Source organism: Hipposideros armiger, unplaced genomic scaffold (genome assembly GCF_001890085.2).
Source record: "Hipposideros armiger isolate ML-2016 unplaced genomic scaffold, ASM189008v1 scaffold_275, whole genome shotgun sequence".
In the NCBI taxonomy this organism is placed as follows: domain Eukaryota; kingdom Metazoa; phylum Chordata; class Mammalia; order Chiroptera; family Hipposideridae; genus Hipposideros; species Hipposideros armiger.
In genome coordinates, this window is record NW_017731625.1 from 552,234 (window position 1) to 575,591 (window position 23,358).

General features: G+C 58.5%; 2 protein-coding genes across 5 annotated transcripts in view; both read left to right on the forward strand.

Moving 5' to 3' along the window:
• The window catches only part of ABCA7 (ATP binding cassette subfamily A member 7), a 9,440-nt gene extending 2,143 nt beyond the window's left edge, over positions 1 to 7,297 (forward strand). The window contains 24 exon segments of the mRNA XM_019657183.1: positions 102 to 200; positions 376 to 663; positions 874 to 906; positions 1,027 to 1,204; positions 1,289 to 1,319; positions 1,322 to 1,461; positions 1,837 to 1,972; positions 1,975 to 2,012; positions 2,242 to 2,357; positions 2,655 to 2,799; positions 2,887 to 3,010; positions 3,378 to 3,507; positions 3,579 to 3,651; positions 3,653 to 3,700; positions 3,774 to 3,803; positions 3,805 to 3,837; positions 4,479 to 4,585; positions 4,766 to 4,907; positions 5,528 to 5,668; positions 5,745 to 5,842; positions 6,108 to 6,197; positions 6,619 to 6,779; positions 6,782 to 6,861; positions 6,972 to 7,297. Of these exon segments, the coding sequence (XP_019512728.1) occupies positions 102 to 200; positions 376 to 663; positions 874 to 906; positions 1,027 to 1,204; positions 1,289 to 1,319; positions 1,322 to 1,461; positions 1,837 to 1,972; positions 1,975 to 2,012; positions 2,242 to 2,357; positions 2,655 to 2,799; positions 2,887 to 3,010; positions 3,378 to 3,507; positions 3,579 to 3,651; positions 3,653 to 3,700; positions 3,774 to 3,803; positions 3,805 to 3,837; positions 4,479 to 4,585; positions 4,766 to 4,907; positions 5,528 to 5,668; positions 5,745 to 5,842; positions 6,108 to 6,197; positions 6,619 to 6,779; positions 6,782 to 6,861; positions 6,972 to 7,127 (2,617 nt within the window). The 3' untranslated portion in view covers positions 7,128 to 7,297.
• A 2,652-nt stretch (positions 7,298 to 9,949) lies between these two features.
• ARHGAP45 (Rho GTPase activating protein 45) lies at positions 9,950 to 22,569 on the forward strand. Of its 4 annotated transcripts, none has more exons than XM_019657520.1 (23): positions 9,950 to 10,166; positions 11,042 to 11,372; positions 14,333 to 14,479; positions 14,693 to 14,777; positions 14,860 to 14,932; positions 15,040 to 15,106; positions 15,212 to 15,349; positions 15,492 to 15,556; positions 15,695 to 15,805; positions 15,878 to 15,958; positions 17,642 to 17,830; positions 18,013 to 18,150; positions 18,247 to 18,437; positions 18,539 to 18,663; positions 18,756 to 18,839; positions 18,992 to 19,096; positions 19,206 to 19,378; positions 19,587 to 19,775; positions 19,863 to 20,000; positions 20,272 to 20,498; positions 20,580 to 20,790; positions 21,366 to 21,477; positions 21,938 to 22,569. In XM_019657520.1, the coding sequence occupies exons 1-23, from the start codon at positions 10,077 to 10,079 to the stop codon at positions 22,216 to 22,218; spliced, it is 3,351 nt and encodes a 1,116-aa protein (XP_019513065.1). In that variant the 5' UTR covers positions 9,950 to 10,076; the 3' UTR covers positions 22,219 to 22,569. The 4 variants fall into 4 exon arrangements, with proteins under 4 accessions (XP_019513065.1, XP_019513067.1, XP_019513066.1 ...); XM_019657522.1 differs by having other exon boundaries at positions 18,539 to 18,624; XM_019657521.1 differs by having other exon boundaries at positions 14,336 to 14,479.
• The last annotated feature ends 789 nt before the right edge of the window (positions 22,570 to 23,358 follow it).

The window sequence follows — 23,358 nt, forward strand, 5'->3', positions numbered from 1 at the left end:
AAAAAAAAAAAAAAAAAAAAAAAAAAAAAAAAAGGAGAAGGGCCTGGTGGTGAGAGGGCCAGGAACCCATGGGCACAGCCCTGACCCTGCACCTCCCACAGTGAGGACGCTCCAGGGGACACTGAGCATGCCCACCTGCTGGAAGCTCTGCTGGAAGAGGCAGAATTGGAGGACCCCTACCTGCAGAATAGCTCCCACAGGTGAGGCCCCCAGACTGGACCTTGCCTCTTTCTGGTCTTGGTTTCCCTATCTGGGCTCTGGCCAGTGGTTCTTAGGGGTGCCCACAGCATCCCCCATCCCTACTTGGGACCTGGGAGCCTCCACATTTCAGAACCCTGGAAGTGGGGTGCCCACAGCCCTGTCCCACCCCCACAGGGCACCTGAGTGCACACAGTCCAATGTCTGCCGGTTCTCGATTCCTGAGCTTCCCACAGACGTGGCCAAAGTCTTGGCCAGTGGCAACTGGTCCTTGGAGTCTACATCCCCTGCCTGCCAATGCAGCCAGCCTGGTGCCCGCCGCCTGCTACCCGACTGCCCTGCCATGTCCAGTGCCCCACCACCACCCCAGGCGCTGACCAGCCCAGGTGAAATTGTGCAGAATCTGACGGGCCAGAACCTATCCGTCTTCCTGGTCAAGACCTACCTGCGCCTGGTGCACCAGGGGTGAGCCACTGCCAAACTCAGTGTGCCTGGCTGTCACATGGGTCCTCAGGTCTGGGAGATAGTCTGGTACCCAGGGAGGTCAGGGTGGATGTCTGGGCTGGGGGCCTCCTGAGTGCCCTCCACGTCTCACCACTTTCTGTTTGTCTCACCCCACCCCCCAGCATCCGGCACTGTCTCTTTTTCACTCACATCTCTCTATCTCTCTCACAGTCTAAAGATTAAGAAATGGGTGAATGAAGTCAGGTGAGGCGGGGCCCCTGCCCTGGGTTTCCTTCCTGTACCCTCTGCCTGCCCACTGAGGGGCTCTCCCATCCCATGCTCCCTGGCCCACAGCTCCCCCTCCCTGCTCCCACTCCCCACAAGTATGGCGGCTTTTCCCTGGGGGGGCCGAGACATGGGCCTGCCCTCAAGGCATGCGGTGGGCCTCTCACTGGAGAAGCTGCATGTGCTGCTGAGCCCCCAACCTAGTGGGACCCTTGACAGTGTCTTAAACAACTTCACAGAGGGGGCTCATGCCCTAGACGCCCAAGACAGCCTCAAGGTGGAAACGGGGTAGCGGGCAGGTGACTGGCAGGGGTAGGGCTGACCCCATTATCCTGACCCCTCGGCCCTGACCCTACCCTAGATCTGGTTCAACAACAAGGGCTGGCACACCATGGTGCCTTTGTCAACCGAGCCAACAACGCACTCCTACATGCCTGCCTGCCCCCAGGCCCTGCCAGCCATGTGTACAGCATCACAACGCTCAACTACCCTCTGAACCTCACCAAGGAGCAGCTGTCTGAGGCTATGTTGTGAGTCTCTCTGCCCCGTGTCCTCCCCCACCTGTTTTCTTGTTGTTTTTGGATGGTAGGAGATGGATTTGCACTCTGCACACTCTTGCTTTTTAAATGGGGAACATAAAATGCCCCTGTCCACTCCCTAGGCCAGGGTAATGGGACATCGTCAGGCTCAGTGGACTCCAGGCTCCCCCAATGGCCTGCACATCCTCATCACATCAACCTTTATTCTAGTTTAGACCTGTACAATCTCTCCCTGCCAAATGACCCATCCACCCTTACCCCAAAATGGCTTGGGATATCTCCCCGACCAGTGACCAGCCCTGTGGACCTTGGTCCCATCAGTGACATGCATAGTTCTGCCCTGAGTAGCTCATGCACCCCTGCCCTCAAGATGGCCTCCTCTGTGGACGTGCTTGTCTCCTTCTGCATGGTGTTTGCCATGTCCTTTGTCCCAGCCATCTTCACCCTTGTCCTCATTGAGGAGCGTGTCACCCGAGCCAAACACCTGCAGTTCACGGAGGGCCTGCCCCCACACTCTACTGGCTTGGCAACTTTCTCTGGGACATGGTACAGGGACTGCCCAGAGGGGTGGGGGCCCAGCCACCACTTGCCACTGCTCCTTCTGGCCCCTTTCTGGGCAGGAACTTGTCCAGGATGGCCGGGGTGAAGTTTTGGGAACTGTGGGAGACCTCATGTCCTACTACCCCAAATGCAGGGAGGTTAGAATAGGTTATGGGGCTGAGGGTGGCAGTGCCCACCCCTGCACAGTTGAGGGTAACTGCCATCTCTTACGCAGTGTAATTAATTGGTGCCAGCATGCATTGTGGTGCTCATCTTTCTGGTCTTCCAGCAGAGGGCATACGTGGCCCCTGCCAACCTGCCAACCCTCCTGCTGTTGCTGCTACTGTATGGGTGAGGCCCCCAGACCCTCAGGGCCTGTTCAGTAATGACCTCCCCTTCCCACCAATACTGTTGAGGGAGATGGGACTCAGTAGCAGTGCCCAAGGAGAGGAAGAAGATATGGAAGTCTGAGGTGACCCCAAGTGAGATCTAATTCAATAGTGTGCCAAAGTGGCCTTAAAAGCTCATCTTAGCTCAACTCTCATTAATAGGGGGCTATAGTGCAGAAGATGGGAGGGGAGATCTATATTCCTTTCATGGCTGCTCAGCCCTCTGAGTGGTTACTTGGCAACTTCTTTTGCCCCTCAGCTGGTCAACCATGCCGCTCATGTACCCAGCCTCTTCCTTCTTCTCTGTGCCCAGCACAGAATACGTGGTGCTCACCTGCATCAGCCTCTTTATTGGCATTAATGGCAGCATGGCCACCTTTGTGCTTGAGCTCTTCTCTGATCAGGTGGGAGCCTGCAAGGCTGGGCCTCAGGCTGGGGCTGGACTGGGGCCTTAGCTCTTGACCCACCTCTCTCTTCCTTCCCCTGAACAGAAGCTGTAGAAGGTGAGCTGGATCCTAAAACAGATTTTCTTTATCTTCCCGCACTTCTGCCTGGATCAGGGGCTCATCCACATGGTGCGGAACCAGGCCATGGCTAATGCCTTTGAGCGCTTTGGTGAGAACTTCCCTCAGGATGGGGAAGTGCCAGCCAAGATTCAATTATACAGGGTAGGGACAAACAGCAGCCCCCAGGAAGAGAGCTGGAGGTCTTAGGTGACCCCAAGTTTGTGTCAAATTAGAGGTACAGAAAAGCAGCCATAGAAGCTAATTCCATCTTGGGTTACATCACAAGAGGTCTAAGGCCCTAAATAATCTCCCTAAATAAGGGAGATTGTGATACCATTGTTTCCTATATCAATTAGACTCCAGTCGAGTGGCCTATCCAGTTCTTGGTCCCTTAAGAACTCAAGGTGACCTAGATGGGGAGGGGCTCAGAAACCAAGCCTCTTTAAGGACACAATCTTTCTTTCCTGTTCCCACAGGAGACAGGCAGTTCCAGTCATCCCTGCGCTGGGAGGTGGTTGGCAAGAACCTTTTGGCCATGGTGGTACAAGGGCCCCTCTTCCTTCTCTTTCCACTCCTGCTACAGCACTGCACATACCTCCTGCCACAGTCAGTGGGGACCAGGGCAGGGTGGCAGGGCCTGGGGTTCGGCTTTGGGCCCACTCTGTGTCTGTCCTTAGACCCAAGCTGAAGCTGCTGCCCTCCCTGGGGGAGGAGGATGAGGATGTGGCCCGTGAGTGGAAACGTGTGGTCCAAAGGGGCCACCCAGGGAGATGTGTTGGTACTGTGGGACCTGACCAAGGTTAGTGCAGAGTGCTGGGTGGGGTGCTTCCACTGGTCCACCAAACTTTCTCAGGGTCCTGCACTCCTTCCAGGTATACCCTGGGCAGAAGACACCAGCTATCAAACCACCTATGTCTGGGGATCCCCCCCGGTGAGGTGAGTCCAGCGTGGAGGTCCTGCTGCAGGGGCAGTGAGAGCCCGCCTTACTGCATGCCCACTGCCCTGGATTGAACACCTGTGTGCCTTTTGCCCTGTATTTATAACCTACTGGCTGCTGACGTTTGAGCTCCTATTTTAAGCCCACAAACTCTCATTAAGCACCAACTGCATGCTTGCATTTAAAGCCCTATTGTGTGCAATAAGGTATTAGTAAGACCGTACTGAGGACAAGCATATTCATTATAGAGCACCTATTGGGTGCCCACACACATGCTGGTAACCTTTATCAAGTACCTACTGTGTGCTAGCCAACAGCTCCAGCTTGGGCTGACTGCACTCAGACTGAGTACCCCCCGCCCCCATGTGGCAGAAAACATTCAGAAATCTCGAGTTCTGATATGTATGGCACACTTGCTGTTTATGACCTTTATAGGATACCTACTGTGCTCCAGGATCCCATGTGCCAATAACCACTACTTGCTAAGTGACAGCCTTCTGCCTCCCTCTACACTCCAGTATTTGCCCCAGGGGTCCCACTTGCCCAGAGCCCTCTCCATGCAGAAACTTAGAAACCCACCCAGAATCAGAGGCACTGGATCTGAGGCCTTGTCAAATGCCCTCCGTGGGTGTCATTGCAGTGTTTTGGTCTGCTGGGTGTGAATGGAGCAGGGAAGACGTCCACATTTCGCATGGTGACTAGGGACACACTCCTTAGCAGGGGTAAGGCCATTCTGGCAGGCCACAGGTGAGGGGGCCATAGATGGGGGTGGGGCCCTGAGCCTGCAACATTCCCACACATGACCAGGGTGGGCCCTGAGATATCCCGTCCCTTACCAGAGTGGTCTGAGGTGGGTGGGTCCCTGTGTTTGTCCTAGCATGCCTGGGGCCTAGCCAGTTCCCTGAACCCCCTGTCTACCATCCTCAGCATGACCCAGGAACCAGTCACTGTGCACCACCACATGGGTTACTGCCCTCAGTCAGATGCCATCTTTGAGCTGCTGACTGGCCGTGAGCACCTAGAGCTGTTTGCACGCCTGCGTGGTATCCCGGAGGCCGAGGTTGCCCAGGTGACCCACTACCTAACCAGGGCCTCTGGATGCCAGCCCAAACTGGCTCTCTTTGGCTATGCCCTGAGCCCAGGTCCACCTGCCCTCTATCCTCTGAACCCTGCCTCTGCCCTCCCCCAGCTCCTATATTCATGTGGGTCCACCACTGCTTCCTACAGTCATCCAGGCACTCACCCACTCCCCATGACTCCACCTCTGGCTGAGGACTTAGAGCCCCCCCACCCCCATCCTCCTAGGTCCCACCCCCCAGGTGTCAGTCCCACCCTATGCTTGCTCTGGCCCCACCCCCTTTATTTACCTTTACCCCATCCTAGCCCTAGCCCTGGTCCCACCGCTCCTATCCTCCCTCTTGTCCTGCCCTGTGCCCAGGTTCCACCCACTCACTGTACCTGTCCCCACTCACTGTGCTTCCCCTACCTGGCCCCAATTTCACTCCGATCCCCCAGAGGTCACTCTGGTGCCCCCCTGCTCTGGTGTCCCCCCCCCACTCACTCTGGTGCCCCCACTTCCACTGGTCCCAAGTTCACTCTGGTTTCCCCTGCTCACTGTCGCCTCCCTCTAACTCTCACTTGGTCCCCCCACATTCACTCTGGTCCCCCGCCACTCTGGTCCGCCCACAGACAGCGAGCCTCGGCCTGGCACACCTAGGGCTCCCACAGTATGCTGACTGGCCCACGGGCACCTACAGTATAGGCAACAAGCGGAAGCTGGCAACGGCTGTGGCACTTGTGGGGGACCCGCCAGTGGTCTTTCTGGTACGTGTGTTTGGGGCTTGGGTGGGGACGGGGCCGATCTTACTGCGTCTTACCTGCAACCTGCGCCTCCTTTCATGACGAGCCCACCACCGGCATGGACCCTGGTGCACGGCATTTCCTCTGGAACAGCTTACTGGCCGTGGTGCAGGAGGGCCGCTCCGTGGTGCTCACTTCGCATAGGTCCCAGCCCCCGCTGGGACCCCAGGGCTGTGGGTCAAGGTGATCCAGGCTCTGGGGAGAGAGGTAGACCCAGTGAGAGGATGTCAGACAGTACACAGACACAGGATGGGGTGGTCCTGACCCTGAGGGAGGATGCCAGACCCAAATGGGAGGACACAGGGCAGTAGACCTGATTCTCGGAACCAAGCGGTCTGAGGCCAGGCAGGAAGTGTTCAGAGTAGAAAGGTGGTCCAGGCTGGAACTCATGGTGCTCGGTCCCCAACAGCATGGAAGAGTGTGAGGCTCTCTGCACACACTTGGCCATCATGGTGAATGGGTGGTTCCACTGCTTGGGGAGCCCACAGCATCTCAAGGGCAGATGAGAGGATGAGGCCTTAAGGGCCTGTGTGAGGGCCTGCGTAGGATGGGTGAGGGTGAGGGTGAGGGTACAGGTGGGGCCAGAGGAGAGGCCAGCGTGGCTCTAACAGGGGAGGGTGAGGATCATGGACTGTCCAATAGAGATGTTGAGGGGTTAGGACAGGACCAGGAGGGGTCTGGGTCTGATGGGGTGGTGTGGGTCTGATAGGGTGGTGTGGGTCTGTGCAGGGGGCCTGCACAGGGTCTGGGTCTTGGGAGAGGCAGGGTTCCAGAAGGGATGAGCACAATATGGGGCAAGGATTGGGGGGGGGTAGGGTCACGTGTGCTGGGTAGGAGGTCAAGAGGGGCCAGGTATTGAGGGACGGTGGTGTGGGGGGGTTGGGCTATGGGCCTGTCTAGTAGCCCTGGCCCGCCCACCCCAGATTTGGCACTGGCCTCACGCTGACAGTGCGGGTGCCCACGATGAGCTCTGAGCCTGCAGCAGGCTTTGTGGCAGCGGAGTTCCCAGGAGCCCAGCTACGAGAGGTGCAGGGCAGCCGCCTACGCTTCCAGCTGCCAACGGGAGGGCGCTGTGCCTTGGCATTTTCTTTGGGGAGCTGGCCACACAAGGGGCGAAGCACGGTGTAGAGGACTTCTCAGTGAGCCAGACCACACTGGAGGAGGTGCCCGTAGCACCAGGGATGGTCTGGGGACAGGGGTGGGGCTGGAGCCCAGCCCTTCAGGCTGACCTTCCCTCCTGTCCCCTTGGGCCGCCGGGTTGCCCACCTGCTAGGTATTCCTATACTTCTCTGAGGACCAGGGGAAGGAGGAGGATGAGGAAGACCAGCAGGAGGCAGGAGTTGGGGTGGACCCCAGGCCAGACCTGCGGGGCCCCAAACTCATCACCAGGTTTCTGGCTAAACGCAGCATGGCAGAGACAGTGCTGTGAGCCCACTCCTCTGTGTGCTCCCCTAGATTTGACAAAGGCAGGACAGATGGCCTGGTGCTAGCTCCCAGGCTCCCAGAGGGGCCGCTGCCCTGGAAGAAATAAAGCCATCGTGTGAAAATTAAAGCTGTAGTATGAAACCGTGTGCCCGTGTTTCTGTGTGCTAGGCTGCATGCATGTCCACAGATGGCTCTGTGCACACATCTGGATCCATCTTGAGTATGTGCACGTGTAGGTTTGTGGACACACGCAACTCACAGGGTACAGGTGAGAACCCAGCTACAGCTGACTGGACTCCCAGCTGCGAAAACCTCTGGTGGTCCCAGGGAGTGTGTGGGGGTATCTCACATTCAAGTGTAGGCTTCATAAGAGCCTGGACACTGGTCCCAAGATCCCGAGTACCACGTGGGCCTGGTGTCTGAGGGTGGTACCTGTGAGTGCCTGGCCATGAAGTGGGCATGAGGTCAGGGCTCAAGAATGTCTGGGATAGGGGCCGGCCAAATGGCTCAGTTGGTTAAGAGTGCGAGCTCTGAACAACAGGTCGCTGGTTTGATTCCCACATGGGCCAGTGAGCTGCGCCTGAGCTGAGCTGCCAACAGGTGGCAGGATGGCTCAGTGGATGAGAGCATGTGCTCTCGATAAGGTAACAACAACAAGGTTGCCAGTTCGACTCCTGCATGGATGGTGGGCTATGCCCACCCGCAACTAAGATTGAACACGGCACCTTGAGCTGAGTGACTGCAAGCTGCCAACAGGCGGCTAGATGGCGACTGGACTTGGAACTGAGCTAGCTGCGCCCTCCACAACTAAGATTGAAGGACAACAACTTGGCTGTTCCTCTTCCCCGATTCCCCAACACTGTTCCCCTTCCCCAATTCCCCAATAAAATCTTAAAAAGAAAAAATGCAAAATGTAACTTTAAAAAAAAAAAAAAAAGAGAGAGAATGTCTGGGATAGCTTAGAGGAGCCCAGTGGAGGTGGCTAGGACCTCAGGCCTTCCCACCAGGCCAGAAGCCTGACAACTAACCCTCACCTCCTGATCCCAGCCCCAGAGCAATGAGTGGTGGGCAGAAGACCCTCAGGGGACTTCTCGACTGGGTTTGTGGATGGCCCTGGGCCTGTAGAGCCAGGTTGGCATGAGGGGCTGTGGCCCGTGTGCCCTATGCCCTGGAGATCCACCGCTCCCACCTGAGGTCACTGAGTGCCCATGTTGGGTAAAAGCGTTGGGGATTTGGGGGGTGGAACTCCGAAAGGGGAGAAGAGAGGGTTCAGACTGGGGTGGGGAGCTCCAAGAACAGGTAGTCATGAAGGGAGGTGAGGGGGTCCCGGGAGCATAGCGGGAAGTGGGGATCTATACACAGCTGAAGTTCCATCTATTGGCTGCAGCTAGGATGTGAGGAGATGGATCACAGCCTCAGGTGTTGTCAGCCCTGCTGTCAGCATGTTGATGGTCAGTCTATATGTCCCTGGAATGTATGGTAAGGGTGAGGAGCTGAACTGAGGCCAATGCAGACACCAAGCTAAGAGGGTGACCTACTATGACCTGCCTGGCCCAGGCCCTGGAGTCTGCAGGGAGCCATTGCCAGAGGACTTGGGGCAAGCACACCAGTGAGAGGATGGGTGTCTGTGTCCTGGGTTTGAGTACAAAGCTCCAGGTCACCCGTTTAATCTATGGAGCTTCCTGGAGTCTGAGCATGTGTGCAAGTCTTGTCCTCGTGTCCCTGTGTGTCACTGTCCCTGTGTCCTTGCATCCAAGTGTCCTGCATCTCTGCGTCCCTGCATCCCTGTGTCCTTGCATCACTGTATGTCAGTGTTTGTGTGTCCCTCAGTGTCCCTGCATCCCTGTGAGTCAGTGTGCTTGTGAGTCAGTGTTCCTGTGTCCCTGTGTCCTCGTGTGTCAGTGTCCCTGTGTCCCACCATCCCTCTGTGTCAGTGACCCTGAAAGTCAGTGTTTCTGCATCCCTGTGTGTCAGTGTCTCTGCAACTGTTACTGTGTCCTTGTATCCCTGTGAGTCAGTGTCCCTGTGAGTGTCCTTGTGCCCCAGTATGCCAATGTCCCTGTGTGCTAGTGTCTCTGCAAGTCAGTGTTCCTAAGTCCTAGTGTCCCTGTGTGTCAGTGTCCCTGAGATACTGTGTGTCAGTGTTGCTGTGTCCTCGCATGCCTGTGTATCAGTGTTCCTGTGAGTGCCATTGTATCCCTGCATCCCTGTGTATCAGTGTCCCTGCAAGTCAGTCTCTCTGTGTCCTTATGTCAGTGTCCCTGTGACTGTTATTGAGTCCCTGTGTCCCTGTGTCCCAGTGTCCTGACAAATCAGTGTCCCCATGCATCAGTGTCCCTGTGTCCCTGTGCATCAGTGTCCTCAAGGGTCATTGTCCCTGTATCACTCTGTTCCTGTGTTTCTGTGTGTCAGTGTCTCTGCATGAAAGTGTCTGTGTGCCTGTGTCAGTGTCCCTGCCCCTGCGTGTAATCATGCCCACATGTCATTGTGCCCACCTGTCTGTACTCCTGGTTGCGTCTGTGTGTGTCTGAGTGAGGGTCAACACCTGTGCGATCAGCCACTGTGTGCTTCCCCTGTGCTTGCAGGGGGCACCAGTGCCAGGCATCAGCGCCCAGTTCAATGCATGCAGAGCTCGGGGAAAGTGGAAGCCAGAGGTGGGGCCTGGGCTCGGGGCGGCGCCTGGGACCCCACCTTCAAGCCCACTCTGTGGAGGGGCAGGCTGAGGCTGGGATGAGTCGGGGGTGAGTCTGCGTCACCATCTCCGGAGGCCTTTTCCTGTGGGGGGAGGGCCCACCAATGAGGGCTGGGCTTGTCACGTGGGCCTGACAGCTGGGGAGGGGGTGGCTGGTGACAATGTGGTCCCAAGGTGGCCAGCTCCAGGAGCTGCTGTGCTGAGACCCATTGACCTGCCCACCCCCAGCTCACCTGTCTGGGTTGCTGGGCCGGACCCACCATGTTCTCCAGGAAGAAGCGCGAACTCATGAAAACCCCTTCCATCTCGAAAAAGAACCGGGCGGGAAGCCCCAGCCCGCAGCCCTCAGGGGTGAGTGAGCCTCTTTGGGGAGGTGGAGCGGGCGGGGACCTTGGAGCAACAGAGGCACAGGGACGCACCTTCTGCTTGGGCAGCAGGGCAGAGGCCTGGCAGCAACATGCTGGTCCAGTGGTGGGGGGCTCAAGCCAGCTACAGTCCCCACCAGGCAGGACTGCAGGGGCCAAGCAGGACCAGAGGAGACCCTGGCGTTCAGCTTGTGGTAGGAGCCCTTTGGGATGGCCAGTGCCACCCCTGTCCTGTCCAAGGGCCTGCTGTGAGGCCCAGGAACTGAGTGTAGAGTGCCAGGGTGGGGTTGGCATTGAGTCAAGACTCTGTAGGGTGGGGTCTCAGGGGGTTTGGGGGCTCCGGTGCTGTTGGATGTGAGCGATATGACACAGCCATTGGGGCGGAAGATTTAGAGTAGAGCAAAACCTCTAACAGGATCCCTGGGTGTAGTGCCTCCAGGGCCCTGGGGGTCCACACAGTTTGGGGGTGTCCGTTGGACTCAGCAGTCTCCTTAGAATATAGGAATTGACGGAGGTAACTTTACCGGGGAGTAGGTGTGTCTGTAGCAGCCTGAGGGGGGCTACAGAGCAGGAACCCTCTCTTGGCCCACCCTACCCCCACCAGGAAGTGGGGTGCCCGCACCCCCGCAGGCCCCGCCCCTGGCTGTGGTTTAGGCAGAGACCGTTGTTTGTGAAAGCTCTGGGGAAGAGGATGTTGGGTAACAGGTGGGGGGGGGCATGGCCCCAAATCTCAGCCCTCCGACCTCTGGCTTTTGACCCCTGTGGGGTCAGGCTAGAGACCCTCCAGAGCTTCACTTCACTTCTGGAGAAACTGAGGTAGTGCCTGGGCCAGAGCACCTACTTTACCACCCCCCCCACCAGGAGCTGCCCAGGAAAGATGGGGCTGATGCCGTGTACCTGGGACCCAGTCTGGAGCCACTGAGTGTGGCCTGCAATGCCAAGGCTACAGGCACACTCAAGAGGCCTACCAGCCTGAGCCGCCATGCCAGCGCCGCTGGCTTCCCACTGTCAGGAGCCAGTTCCTGGACGCTAAGCCGGGGCCACCGCAGCCCTCTGACAGCAGCCAGCCCTGCTGAGCCACCCATCGAGGGGCCCTGCCCCGATGCTGTGGAGGACATCTCCCACCTCCTGGCTGATGTGGCCCGCTTTGCAGAGGGCCTGGAGAAGCTCAAGGAATGTGTTTTGCATGATGGTGAGAACCAGCAGGGACACGGAGGCCTGGGTAGAAGGCAGAGTCGAACACAGATATCCCAAACCCTGTGGAGTCAAGGCAGGGTGGAGGGAGGGACTTGGGGAGGCTCAGAAGGGGGTTGCAGGGAGGGCTTCATTGAAAAAGCCACTGCAGCTAAGGCTTTGAGGGATGTATAGGAGTTTGGTGGCAACTAGGAGGGACAGGCATTGAGGCAGAGGGAATGTCCTGTACACAGGCTCAGATACATGAAATGGAGTTGCATTGGGGGAAACAAGGTTTGGCGTGTCAGTGGTATATGAATTGTGTGCTGCTGAAGGCATTGAGGATGTCAGGCAGAAGGACCCTGGACGTTATCCTGAGGGAAGTGGGGAGTCACAGTAGATGTTAGAGCAGAAGTAGGACAAAGTCTGATCTGTGTGTTGGGCAGAGGTAGACTGGAGGCAAGCTGAGGTCTGGATGGGGAGGGTGAGAAGGGACAAGGAGCAGGACAGCTTGTGAGCTGCAGGCGTGAGCAGCCTGTGGGGTGGCAGTTCCGTTTTCTCCTCCACTCTACTGACAGCCTGGCTTCCTGCTGAGTTATTTTCATCTGTTTCCTGTTTGTCCCTGGCAGCCCTGGTGGGCAGGCACAGCATTTCATTCACTGCCCACTCGCCAGAAATCACAGTGCCAGGGCCCTGCCAAGCACTCTAACCCACTCCCCCCAGGTGCAAGTTTTACAGATGGGGAAACTGAGGCCTGTAGTGGGGGCCTGTCCAGCTAGGGAGGGGCCAGAGCCAGGTCCAACCTGTCTGCAGCTTCTGCGCCTTCAGGGCACTAACTACGGGCTCTGTGCAGAGACCAGTCCCTGCTGGGTGGGGGTGGGAGCCCCCAGGGTTATCTGGTCCCAGAGCTGAGGTCAGAGCTGTTTCCTGGGGAAACTCTAATCTCAGTTCCTTTCCTGGCACTTCCTTGGAGGCCAGGCCTGGGTGGGGCTGAGTCCAAAAGGGTGTCTGGATGGGGTAGAGGGAGGGTGTCTGGATGGGGTGAGAATGCCCTTCTCTGTACCTGGGACATCCTGGGCCTGGGGAAGGGCCTGAGCAGAGAGGATATTGGTTCCAATTCTGGTGCTGCCCCTGCTTGCCCAGCTGCCTGGGCCAGCTGCCGCCCTCTCCAAGCTTCATTCAGGTGTCATATCTGTGAAACGGGCAACGATCCTTCCCAGGTTAATGACTGTAGCCAGGTGTTTTCCAAATATTGTGACTATTGTGGGGACAGTAAGATGCACGCCTCGCCTTGAAGACCCTCTTGCTGTTTGTCCCAGAGGGGATGGTTGTACGTGGGTAGGGCAGGGTCTCCCAGTGCCTCCTGGCACGCTGTGCTTTGGTGCTGGGCCTCAGTTTCCTCACCTGCCCTCGGCATGCCCCACCCTGAATCCAGGCGCCTTGGGTTCCAGACTCCTGCACCCTGCCTGAGTCAGGGGGAGCAAAGGACCCTGGCCTGGGTAAGCAGGATCCCAGGTGGTGTGGGGCTTCCCTCATTGGGGGTGGGGCCTCTGGACCAGCCAGAGCTGGTTTGGCTGTAAGACCCCTGACATGTGTATCTGACCCCTCATGTGTATCTGAGGGACTGTGCACCTGGCGCTAAACCAGTGCCTGGTATACTGCTGCTCTGGGCCCCGAGGTGAGGGGACAGTGCAGGGTGCAGGGGTCTTCCAGCCCAGCCAGGAGCACATGATCCTTGGGGCATTTGTGGCGGCCCGCTGGGGACGCAGCAGCTGCCACGTGCTTGGTTTGGCTGGGCTGGGCTGGGCATGTCCGGGCTTTGTCAGAGTCCCACCAGCTAGCTGTCAGCTTCCGGGGTGGTGCTGTAGGGACCCAGGTGGCTGAGGCCAGCCAATGCAAGTGGCGGGGTGCATGAAAGGAATGTCCTGGAAAGATGCATAACCTGGATTTTCCAGAGTTGGCTTCCCTGGATTTCCTGCAGCCCCTTCCCACCCCCTTGAGTTGGCCTCAGATTCAGGACCCCCAGGTTCCAAGGCTGGGGATGGCCCGGGTGGAATCTTGGGCCATCCAAGGGGGTCCTTATCACTGAAAAGAGACAGGGCACCTATTTTCAGGTTCCACTTATGTTTTTGAGCAGCATCTACCAGGCACAGAGTCAGAGGGCCCACAGGTGTCAAAGCTGTCTTCCCAACTGACCACCAGGCCCTCCTGGGCCTCAGCGCCATCCTCCTCTTCCATGCGCTGCACAGTTTTGCTTCCACTAGATGGCGTGTGTTTTGTCCATGTTGATCTGCTGGCTCAAGTTGCTTTGAAGAACATTTGAGGAGGGCATATTAAAGCCACAGTTCTAAAATGCAGAGTTAGCCTCAACCTTCCTTTGCTCTGCCATCTTCTATGGTTCCCCATTGACCGTGAGATAAGGCCAGGCAGGGAGGGTCCTTCTGCCTGGCAGTCTTGTGTTTTCATAGTGTAGATGAAAAAGCTTCATGATCCTTGAGAAATGACTTCCCCTTTCTTTGCCTCAGTTTCCTCATCAGCACAATGGGGATGATAACAGTGCCTGCCTTATGGGGTGGCTTTCGGAAGAGAGTGAAATAATAGGGCACCCAGGTAGGCAGGGACTGCTGGACGGAGCCTTGAGCAGCCTTGAGGGGTTGGGGCAGGAAAGGGGCCATGCAGGAGAAGGCATCAGGACTGAACTTGAAGGACAAGCAACAGTTTCCTTTCTGGAGGTACAAGGAAAGTATTCTGAGCAGAAGGAACTGCCTAGGCCAAGGTCTAGGCAACTTTTGTTGCCCTGGTCAGCACCCCAGAGAGGGACAGTGCCCCGCCTGAGGTCCCATGGTGAGCCTCAGAGAGCTGTCCTCTCCCACCTCTGCCTCAGTTTCCCCACCTGGGGATGGGAGCTTTGAGGAACTGGTAGATAGGCTTTTCCTGGGGCTGGGCTCCTCCCTTCCTGCTCATACCAACTCTGTTCAGCAGAACTCCTCGAGGCCCGCCGACCCCTGGCCCATGAGTGCCTGGGCGAGGCACTACGAGTGATGCGCCAGGTCATCTGCAAGTACCCACTGCTGAACACTGTGGAGACGCTCACAGCTGCTGGCACCCTCATTGCCAAGGTCAAAGGTCAGCCGGTCAGGACAGGGCAGTAAGGACTTTCTGCCCTGGAGGGCTTCCTGGAAAAGGGGATGTTTGAAGTGGGTTTTGAAAGATGCATAGAAGTTTGATGGGCACTCTTGTTCCAATGCTCCCCCTGGGCTAAGGGCCCCTCGGTTAGTTGCAGGGGTGGTCACCTCCCAGAGTGGACCAACTCCCTTCACCCTTGTCTCTGGTCCCCAGCCTTCCATTATGAATGCAACAATGAGGCGGACAAGCGGGAATTTGAGAAGGCCTTGGAGACCATCGCTGTCTCCTTCAGTAGCACGTGAGCATGGGGGCTATTGGGGCAGGGGATGGAGGTTGTGGGCCTGTGTGCTTCTGGATGCAGACTCCCCACCACCCTGCAGTGTGTCTGAGTTCCTCATGGGTGAAGTGGACAGCAGCACCCTCCTGTCAGTGCCCCCCGGGGACCCAAGCCAGGTAAGCAGAGGTGGCTTCTGTCTGGGGGCAATGGCAGTCTCCTGCAGGGTGGGCATCAGACAGTGACCAGCATGGGGCTGGACTCACCTGGGTCTCCCTCTGCACAGTCCATGGAGAACCTGTACGGACAGGGGAGTGAGGGCAACCCTCCCAGCACAGAGGATTGTGACACAGGTGAGTCCCTGAACTGCACATAGGTAGGCCAGTGCTTGTTTGACTGGTAGACTGGGGATGATGGTGGGCTGGTGGTAGAGCTCTGGCTGAGTGGCCACCCCGCAGGCTGCCTGCTGCCCGAAGATGTGGACAAGCTGCTGCAGCGCTGTGAGGGCGGGGTGGACACGGCCCTGAACTACGCCAAGAACATGGCCAAGTACATGAAGGACCTCATAGGCTACTTGGAGAAGCGGACTGCACTAGGTGAGAACTGGCCCAGGGTGTGGTCTGGCCAGATGTCCTGCCCCGCCCCTACCCGCCCCTGCCCCTCCTCCCATGCCCTCTCCCCTCACCCCTGCTCCTTCCCCATCTCCTCCCCTCACTCGCCTCCCCTTCCTGCCCGCAGAGATGGACTTCGCCAAAGGCCTGCAGAAGATTGTCCACAACTGCAGACAAAGTGTCATGCAGGAGGTGGGGCCACGGGGCACATGGCAGGGGCTCCTCCATGGAGGAACAAAGGGAAGGGGCTCCCCATCTCTGCTCCGTGGCTAAGGGAACCAGGGAGGGCTTCCAGGTGCTGTCCCCTGACCGCCGGCCCCACCTCCACAGCCCCACATGCCCCTCCTGTCCATCTACTCACTGGCCCTGGAGCAGGACCTGGAGTTTGGCTACGGCATGGTGCAGGCAGTGGGCACGCTGCAGACCCAGACCTTCATGCAGGTGGGCTGTGCCCAGGAGGGCAGGCCGGCGGGTGGTGCTGGGGTCCTCTACTTATGGCCTGTCTTGCTCTAGCCCCTGAACCTGCGGCGGCTTGAGCACGAGAAGCGTAGGAAGGAGATCAAGGAGTTGTGGCACCGCGCGCAGAGGAAGCTGGTACCAGCGGGGATGGGGGGGGGGCAGGCTGGCCTCTGCGCAGTTGCAGTCCCAGGTGGAGACCTTGTTGTGGTTTCCTGTTCCGTGGGCACCGGGCGCTGTGGCCTGTGCCCTTGTGGGGCTGGCCATGCTGTCACAGGTTGGAGTGGGTCCTGTTTTAAAGATGTTCCAGCCCCATCAGCCCCAGCTGTGCAGGGGAGGCCCCAGGAACCCAGCACCCATTGTTGTGGGTTCAGATTTATGGAGAAAGGGTGTCACCGTAGTTGGGAGGAGCAAGTCTGGGTTGGAGAGAGACTGAAGCTCAGGTCTGGTGGATGCTCCAGGTCCCTGCATGTTATTCTCCAGTTTTTCTTCTAGGCCATTCTACCCCACCCCCCACCCCCCACCGCTTCTGGCCTCTTGTGCCCACCCCCTCCTGGCCGCGATACCCCGGGGGTGTCTCCTGGACCTGCTGCCCCCACCCCCCCAGCTCTGACACATACCAGCAAATCCACATCTCCCTACCTCTTGTACACTCGATGACAGCTTGCCGAGCACCCTGTTCTGCTCCTGGCCTTGTGCGCTCACCCCACAGAGGCTTGACCCATCTCAGTCCATGTAAAGCACCCTCTCCCTTTTCTCGGCCCTTTTTGGGTGCCAGCTGGAGGCCATGTGGCTTATTTCACTAAACCCAGGCTGATGTACATTTTAGTTGTTGCTGAGCTGCTGCTGTTTCAAACTCCACTGCTGTGACAAGTTTGTGCCTGTCTTTCAGACGTGTGACCAAGCATTTATTCCAGACTTGTACCCAAAGGGAAGGGCTGGGTTGGGGTGTGAGTGTGCGAACTACCCGCCTGAGCCAGAGCCATGCTTTCATGCATCTGTGAACTCTTGTCCGTACCTTTTGTTCCCTTTGGACCAACTGTGGCCTGCTTCTTACATATTAGAGAGCTCAGCCCCTGATGATGTGCGTTACAGACCCCCCACACACACACCCCAGTTTATGGTTTGGACTTTTTAATTTACCTGTGGCCTATTTTGCCAGGTTAGCAACCCATGATTGTCAGCAGCAGTCTCATACTTTCTGGGCTTTGTGTCTTGCATGGAAAGGCCTCCTTCATACTGTGGTTATTTAAAAAAACTCCTCCCTCCCTGGTTCCTCCTAGTACCTGTATGAGTTCTTTTCTTTATTTTAAGTCTCTGATGGTGCGGGCTGTGAGGTGTGGCCCTGTAGAGCACATGGGTTTTGACTAAGTGCTCTACCTGGCAATCCAGAGGGTTCTTGGCTTCCTGCCTGGGTGGCTGCACTGTTCTTGTCTGCAAGAGAGGAAGTGAAAGAGAGCACACGTTGCCCATCGCCTACCGCTCTGGCGGGGGTAGGCGTTGGTGTCACGGGGTGATGTGGTCTGTGCCTTGCTCAGATCTTAACTGTGCCTCAGCTTCCTAGGCTGTCAAATGGGCACAGCAGACGCTGGTTCCTCTTGGGGTCCCACTGTAGGTGTTACCTCCTATTGTTCCACTGTTAGTTCTTAGGCAAAGGCCTGTTTGCCTGACTGGGCCATGAGATTTCAGCATTAGATGTGGGTCGTGGTTGTGCCTGCCTTGGTGTCTGGCTGCCGGGGTGGGAAGGGAGGGGAAAGCCGGGGACACTGAGCCCAGTTAGAGGACGGCTTGGAACTGGCCTCCTCACTCCCATGCCCGCAGCAAGAAGCAGAATCCAACCTTCGTAAGGCCAAGCAAGGCTATGGGCAGCGCTGTGAGGACCACGACAAGGCCCTTCTCCTGGTGGCCAAGGCGGAGGAAGAGCAGGCGGGCACTGGGTCTGGCGCAGGGGGCACGGCCTCCAAGGCCCTGGACAAGCGGCGGCGCCTGGAGGAAGAAGCCAAGAACAAGGTGAGGGCGGGTGGGGAGGGTGCAGTGGAGGATGAAGCCCCACGGTGACAGTCACCTCTGGACCTTTGCCCAGGCTGTGTGTCCTGCCAGGAAAGCCTCCCTTCTTCTGCTGACTGGGTTTCTGTGTGGGGCTTGAACCCCAGGCTGAGGCCTCACTGTGTAGCCCCTCGGCCCTATCCCAGGCAGAGGAAGCCATGGCCACGTACCGCACCTGTGTGGCAGACGCCAAGACACAGAAGCAGGAGCTGGAGGACACCAAGGTGACAGTGCTCCGACAGATCCAGGAGGTCATCCGGCAGAGTGACCAAACCATCAAGTCGGTGGGTGCCAGGCCAGGTGCCCCCATGCTCCTGCTGTGGGGAGGCGGGGCTGCTGCCCATGCAGCCTCCTGATCCCACCGCATGTGCACCCCACAGGCCACCATCTCCTACTACCAGATGATGCACATGCAGACGGCTCCGCTGCCCGTGCACTTCCAGATGCTCTGTGAGAGCAGCAAGCTGTACGACCCGGGCCAGCAGTACGCTTCCCATGTGCGTCAGCTGCAGCGCGACGAGGAGCCTGATGTGGACTACGACTTTGAGCCCCATGTCTCCACCAATACCTGGTATGGTCGTGGGCGTGGGCCCGGGGAGCTGTCTTTCCACCTGATATGGGCATGTGAGTGTGACCCCCGTCATGGCCCCTCCTGGCTGTTGGTCCCACCAGGTCTCTGGTCATGCGAGCCCAAAAGGGCAGCTTCAATGCTGGCGATGCCATGGGAGCAGAGGCCGCCGGCAGCCCTCCGGAGGAAGGTGGGTCCAGTGATGGGGCACTTGCCAAAGAGCGCAGGGGTGAGTACCTGGCAGGGGTGGGGGCAGGGAGGGTGGACCCAGCCACCGGGCAGCCCTTCTCTACTTTTCACTGGAGATGCCTCCTTCTGCAGGTGGGCGCGGACACCAGGTGCACAAGTCCTGGCCCATCTCTGTGTCAGACTCCGAGGGCAGCCTGGATCCCAGCCCTGGCTCAGGTGAAGGGCCCATTCAGCTGGCTGGGGGCAGAGCTTGCCACGTGGCCCGGGTGATGGGGAGTGTGCCAGTCCAGGGCCCTTGGAGCACCTGGCAGATCGGAGGCCTGCTCCCTTCTGGCTCAGGGTGTCTGATACCCCTATTTCCTGCTCAGGGGACTTTAAGAAATTGGAACGGATGTCGTCCAGTGGCACCATGTCATCCAGTGAGGAGCTGGTGGACCAGGAGGGCAGTGCAGAGCCTTCAGCATTTGAGCAGGGTGAGGGGGCCCCTGATCCTGGCAGTGGGGTGAGAGGGGGTTTGGACTCAGCCTGTGGGCCTGGTCCTGACCTGCCTCAGTGACACTGACCGCCTGTCCTGTCCCCCAGCTGACCTCAATGGCATGGCCCCTGAGCTCTCAGTGGCTGTGCCCAGCGGGCCCTTCCGCCACATGGGGCTGTCCAAGGCAGCCCGCACGCACCGGCTCCGGAAGCTGCGCTCGCCGGCGAAGTGCCGGGAGTGCAACAGCTATGTCTACTTCCAGGGTGCCGAGTGCGAGGAGGTGAGTTTGGGCCCCAGGGACAGCTGGGCGCCAGGGGAGCGGGGCACCTGAGTGAGTGCTCAGGAAGGTCCCATGCAGAGCACGGAGGACTCTGAGAGAGACAATTGGGATAGTGCTTTCAGAAGATGCCCTGTAGGGGGGTTCTTAGGGTTTAAGAGAGAGGGGGAGAGGTAGCCAGGGCTGTCCTCTCACTCTGCACGGCCCCCAGTGCTGCCTGGCCTGCCACAAGAAGTGTCTGGAGACCCTGGCCATCCAGTGCGGCCACAAGAAGCTTCAGGGCCGCTTGCAGCTCTTCGGCCAGGACTTCGGCCCAGCAGCTCGCAGCACCCCTGATGGAGTGCCATTCATCATCAAGAAGTGCGTCAGTGAAATAGAGAGGCGAGCGCTGCGCACCAAGGTGACCACTGCCAGGAGGGCGGCGGGGGTCGCTCCTGGGGGCGCAGGGAGGTAAGCTTGGGCGGAGGCTGACCATGAGCCCCCACAGGGCATCTATCGCGTGAATGGGGTGAAGACGCGCGTGGAGAAGCTGTGCCAGGCCTTCGAGAACGGCAAGGAGCTGGTGGAGCTGTCGCAGGCCTCACCTCATGACATCAGCAACGTCCTCAAACTCTACCTACGCCAGGTGAGTCCGATGGGGCTGGAGCAGAGCAGATGCTGGGTCTGGACCAGTTCGGGTGTTGGCAGAGGTGTGGCCAGCGTGGGGTGGGCGAGACCAGTGCCTTGCAGGGGCGGAGCTGGTGCTGGGGGCGTGGCCAGGGCAGCGGCAGGTCTGATTGGGGGCTGGGAGGTGGGACGTGCCCGGCAGAGGCGGGGCTGCTAAGCCGGGGGCAGGGCAGGGCAGGACCTGACCGGGCTGGGGCAGGTCCACTGACCCCCAACCTGTCGCTCCGCAGCTTCCGGAGCCGCTCATCTCCTTCCGCCTCTACCACGAGCTCGTGGGGCTGGCCAAGGACAGTCTGAAGGCGGAGGCCGAGGCTAAAGCGGCGGCCCGGGGCCGTCCAGACGTTGCCGAGAGCGAGGCTACGTCGGTGGCCATGGTGGGCCGGCTGCGGGAGCTCCTGCGAGACCTGCCGCCGGAGAACAGAGCCTCGCTGCAGTACCTGCTGCGGCACCTGCGCAGGTAAGGGCGGGCGGGGCAGGGGACCAGGGGGGCGGAGACCAGGGAGTCGCTCTCACCTGCTCCTGCACCCCTGCCCCTTAGGATCGTAGAGGTGGAGCAGGACAATAAGATGACCCCCGGGAACCTGGGCATCGTATTCGGACCCACGCTGCTGCGGCCTCGGCCTACCGAGGCCACCGTGTCCCTCTCGTCCCTCGTTGACTACCCCCACCAGGCCCGCATCGTGGAGACCCTTATCACCCACTACAACCTGGTCTTTCAGGAGGAACCCGAGGAAGTGGCGGGGGACTCGGTGAGGCTGCGGGTGGACCCTAGGGCTGTTCCCTTGGGGGGAGGGCGAAGGGCCACGGTTGCATTAGTGGGGCTGGAGTCTGCCTGCTGTGGGGTGCAGAGAAGGGGCTGGGAGGTGTCTGGTTTCCCCCCATTGTCAGAGGTGGCCTCTAAGCAGTCCTTTAAGCAAAGAATTGATGAAGTGTGGGCTCAGATCTGGGGGGAGATGCCTCGAGTCCCCCACAGTTCACACAGCTCTGGCTCCTGTCCCTTGCTGGGTCAAACCTGCCACTTGACCTGGCTGCTGGGTTTTAATTTCAAGCCCATTGTTTCGGTTTCTGCAGGTACTGTCAGTTTCTTGTCCCAACAGCTGCTCCAGGTTTAAGTTCCTTCGCCTCCGGTCTTTATCTTCCCCTGGTGCCCGGGGCCCTTCGTGTCATGGGAGCACATCGTGACATGGGTCCTCACATCCTCAGCTGCAGTGGGTGGTGACAACTGTTAGGGACTTTTGTAATATGGCTAGTTCACTAGACAGAAAACACAGCTTGGATGGGCAGGATGCCAGGTCCCTCCCTGACCTCCCTGCCACCCCTGTAGGACCAGATGATCACCCAGCGATCCGAGGTGCTGCTTCAGGTGCCCTACTCAGTGACCAGTGAGGGGGCTGCCGCCTTCCCCCTGCAGGAGGAGGCTGGGGATGGGGGCCCAGGTGAGTGGTGCAGCCTTCGGTGCCCAATGGGGTTCCTGTCTCTGCCTCTCCCTCTGTCTCTCTCTCTCTTCCTCTCCTCTCTCCATCTCTCCCTCCCTCTCCTCTCTCCATCTCTCCCTCCCTCTCCCTCTTTCTCCCTGTCTCTCCATCTCTCTCTCCGTCTCTCCCTCTCTCTTTCCATCGCTCCGTCTCTGTCTCTCCCTCTTTCCCCATCTCTAATTCTCTCCCTCCATTTCTCTCTCTCCGTCTCTTCCCCTCTGTGTCTCTCTCCATCTCCCTGTCTCTCTTCCTCCTTGTGTCTCCATATCTCTCCCTTCATTTCTCTATCATTCCCTGTCTCTATCTCCATCTCTCTGTCTCCTCTCCATCTCTCTCCCCATCTCCCTCTCTCTCTCTCCTTTTCTTTCTCCATTTCTGTCGCCCCCATCTCTCACCGTCTCTCCCTGTGTCTCCCTCACAGACCCACCAGAGTCCCACATCGCCTCCAATGACTCTGACTCAGAGCTGGAGGAGGCCCCAGATGTGCTGTCCCCGGTGTCTGGAGGCAGCCTGCATGGCCTCAGCTTCCTGGAGACACAGGGCAGTGCAGCCAGCGTGGAAGAGGCCCAGGACAGCGGCAGTGAGGAGCCACTGGGGGCCTCCACCAGGGAGGATGGGAACTGGGAGGGCCTGTCACAGTGCACCGGTGTGAAGCTCCATGGGCCGGGCAGCAGCTGTGACAGGCAGCCAGAGTTTGTCTAGCTGTGGCTGAGTGCCACCCCATGGCCAGCCCATGCCTGTGGCTGTCCCTGGGCCCCCTCTCAGGAACGGGGGCAAGGCTGGGGTCTGCCCGCATGCACTACTTGCCCTGCTGAGCTGGGGACTCTGCTCTTGGGAGTCACTGTGGAGCTATGTGGACAGAGGAACCCCCTGCATGACCCCTGCCCATCAGGGGTCCTTCCATCACCTGGCCGTGGAAGGCCACACTGACAGACTGGGAGCCAGAGGGGCTGGGTGAGGGCACTGAGTTTGGCCACCTGGCGCTTGGATACACAGTGGGGTCTCCCCTTGACATGTGCCTGTATTTTGCTTAAAATAAAGCTGTTAATTTGAGCCCATCTTCTCTGGCAGCAGCAGCCCAGGAGTGGGGATACGGGGCCCTTCACTTCCTCCCTGGATAGGGTGTGAGGGAGGAAATGACCCCAAAAGGCGCAGCAGGGTGTGTGAGCCCAGGGCCCTTGAGGCAGCCGTGCGGACATGCAGGTGTCAGATGACCACTTCACGGAAGCGCCCGCTCAGTGCCACCCCATGGAACCTTTTGGAGGATGCAGACATGATCAGTCTGTTAATTCTTTAAGCCCACATGGCTGCTGAACACTGGAAGTGGGCTAGCATGCCTAAGGACCAAGTTCACATGTCATTTTGTTTGCTTAGAATGAAGATCCTCGGGAGGTCAGGGGCCACTGTCAGGGACAGGCAAGGACCCACCCCAGTGATCATTACCCACCCCCAGCTCAGAGATCCCACAGCAGGTTTATCCCGGAGGGTAGCTCAGCAGAGAGGAGCCCCAGTATCTCAGTGAGAAAAATTACGCAGAAGCCACAACCAGACATGACAAAGCAGACAGGAGGGCAGGGGCCTCCCCTCCCGCTTTGGAACAGCCCCCTAAACCACAGCATGTGCCAGCCTCAGATAAGAGCCTGTTAGGGTGCTTTATCACAGCTGGCCTTGCCCAGCAGAAGTTTTCTAAGAAAGAACTGGAAAAGGAGACCATCTGCCAGCCAACTACTGCCCAATGCCGGCCACATGCTCTCGTTGACATGCTTCCCATGCCACTTGTGCCCTGCAGAGCTGGGTCACTGCAATGCCGAAAACATTTACTGTTTGGCCCTTTGCACAAAA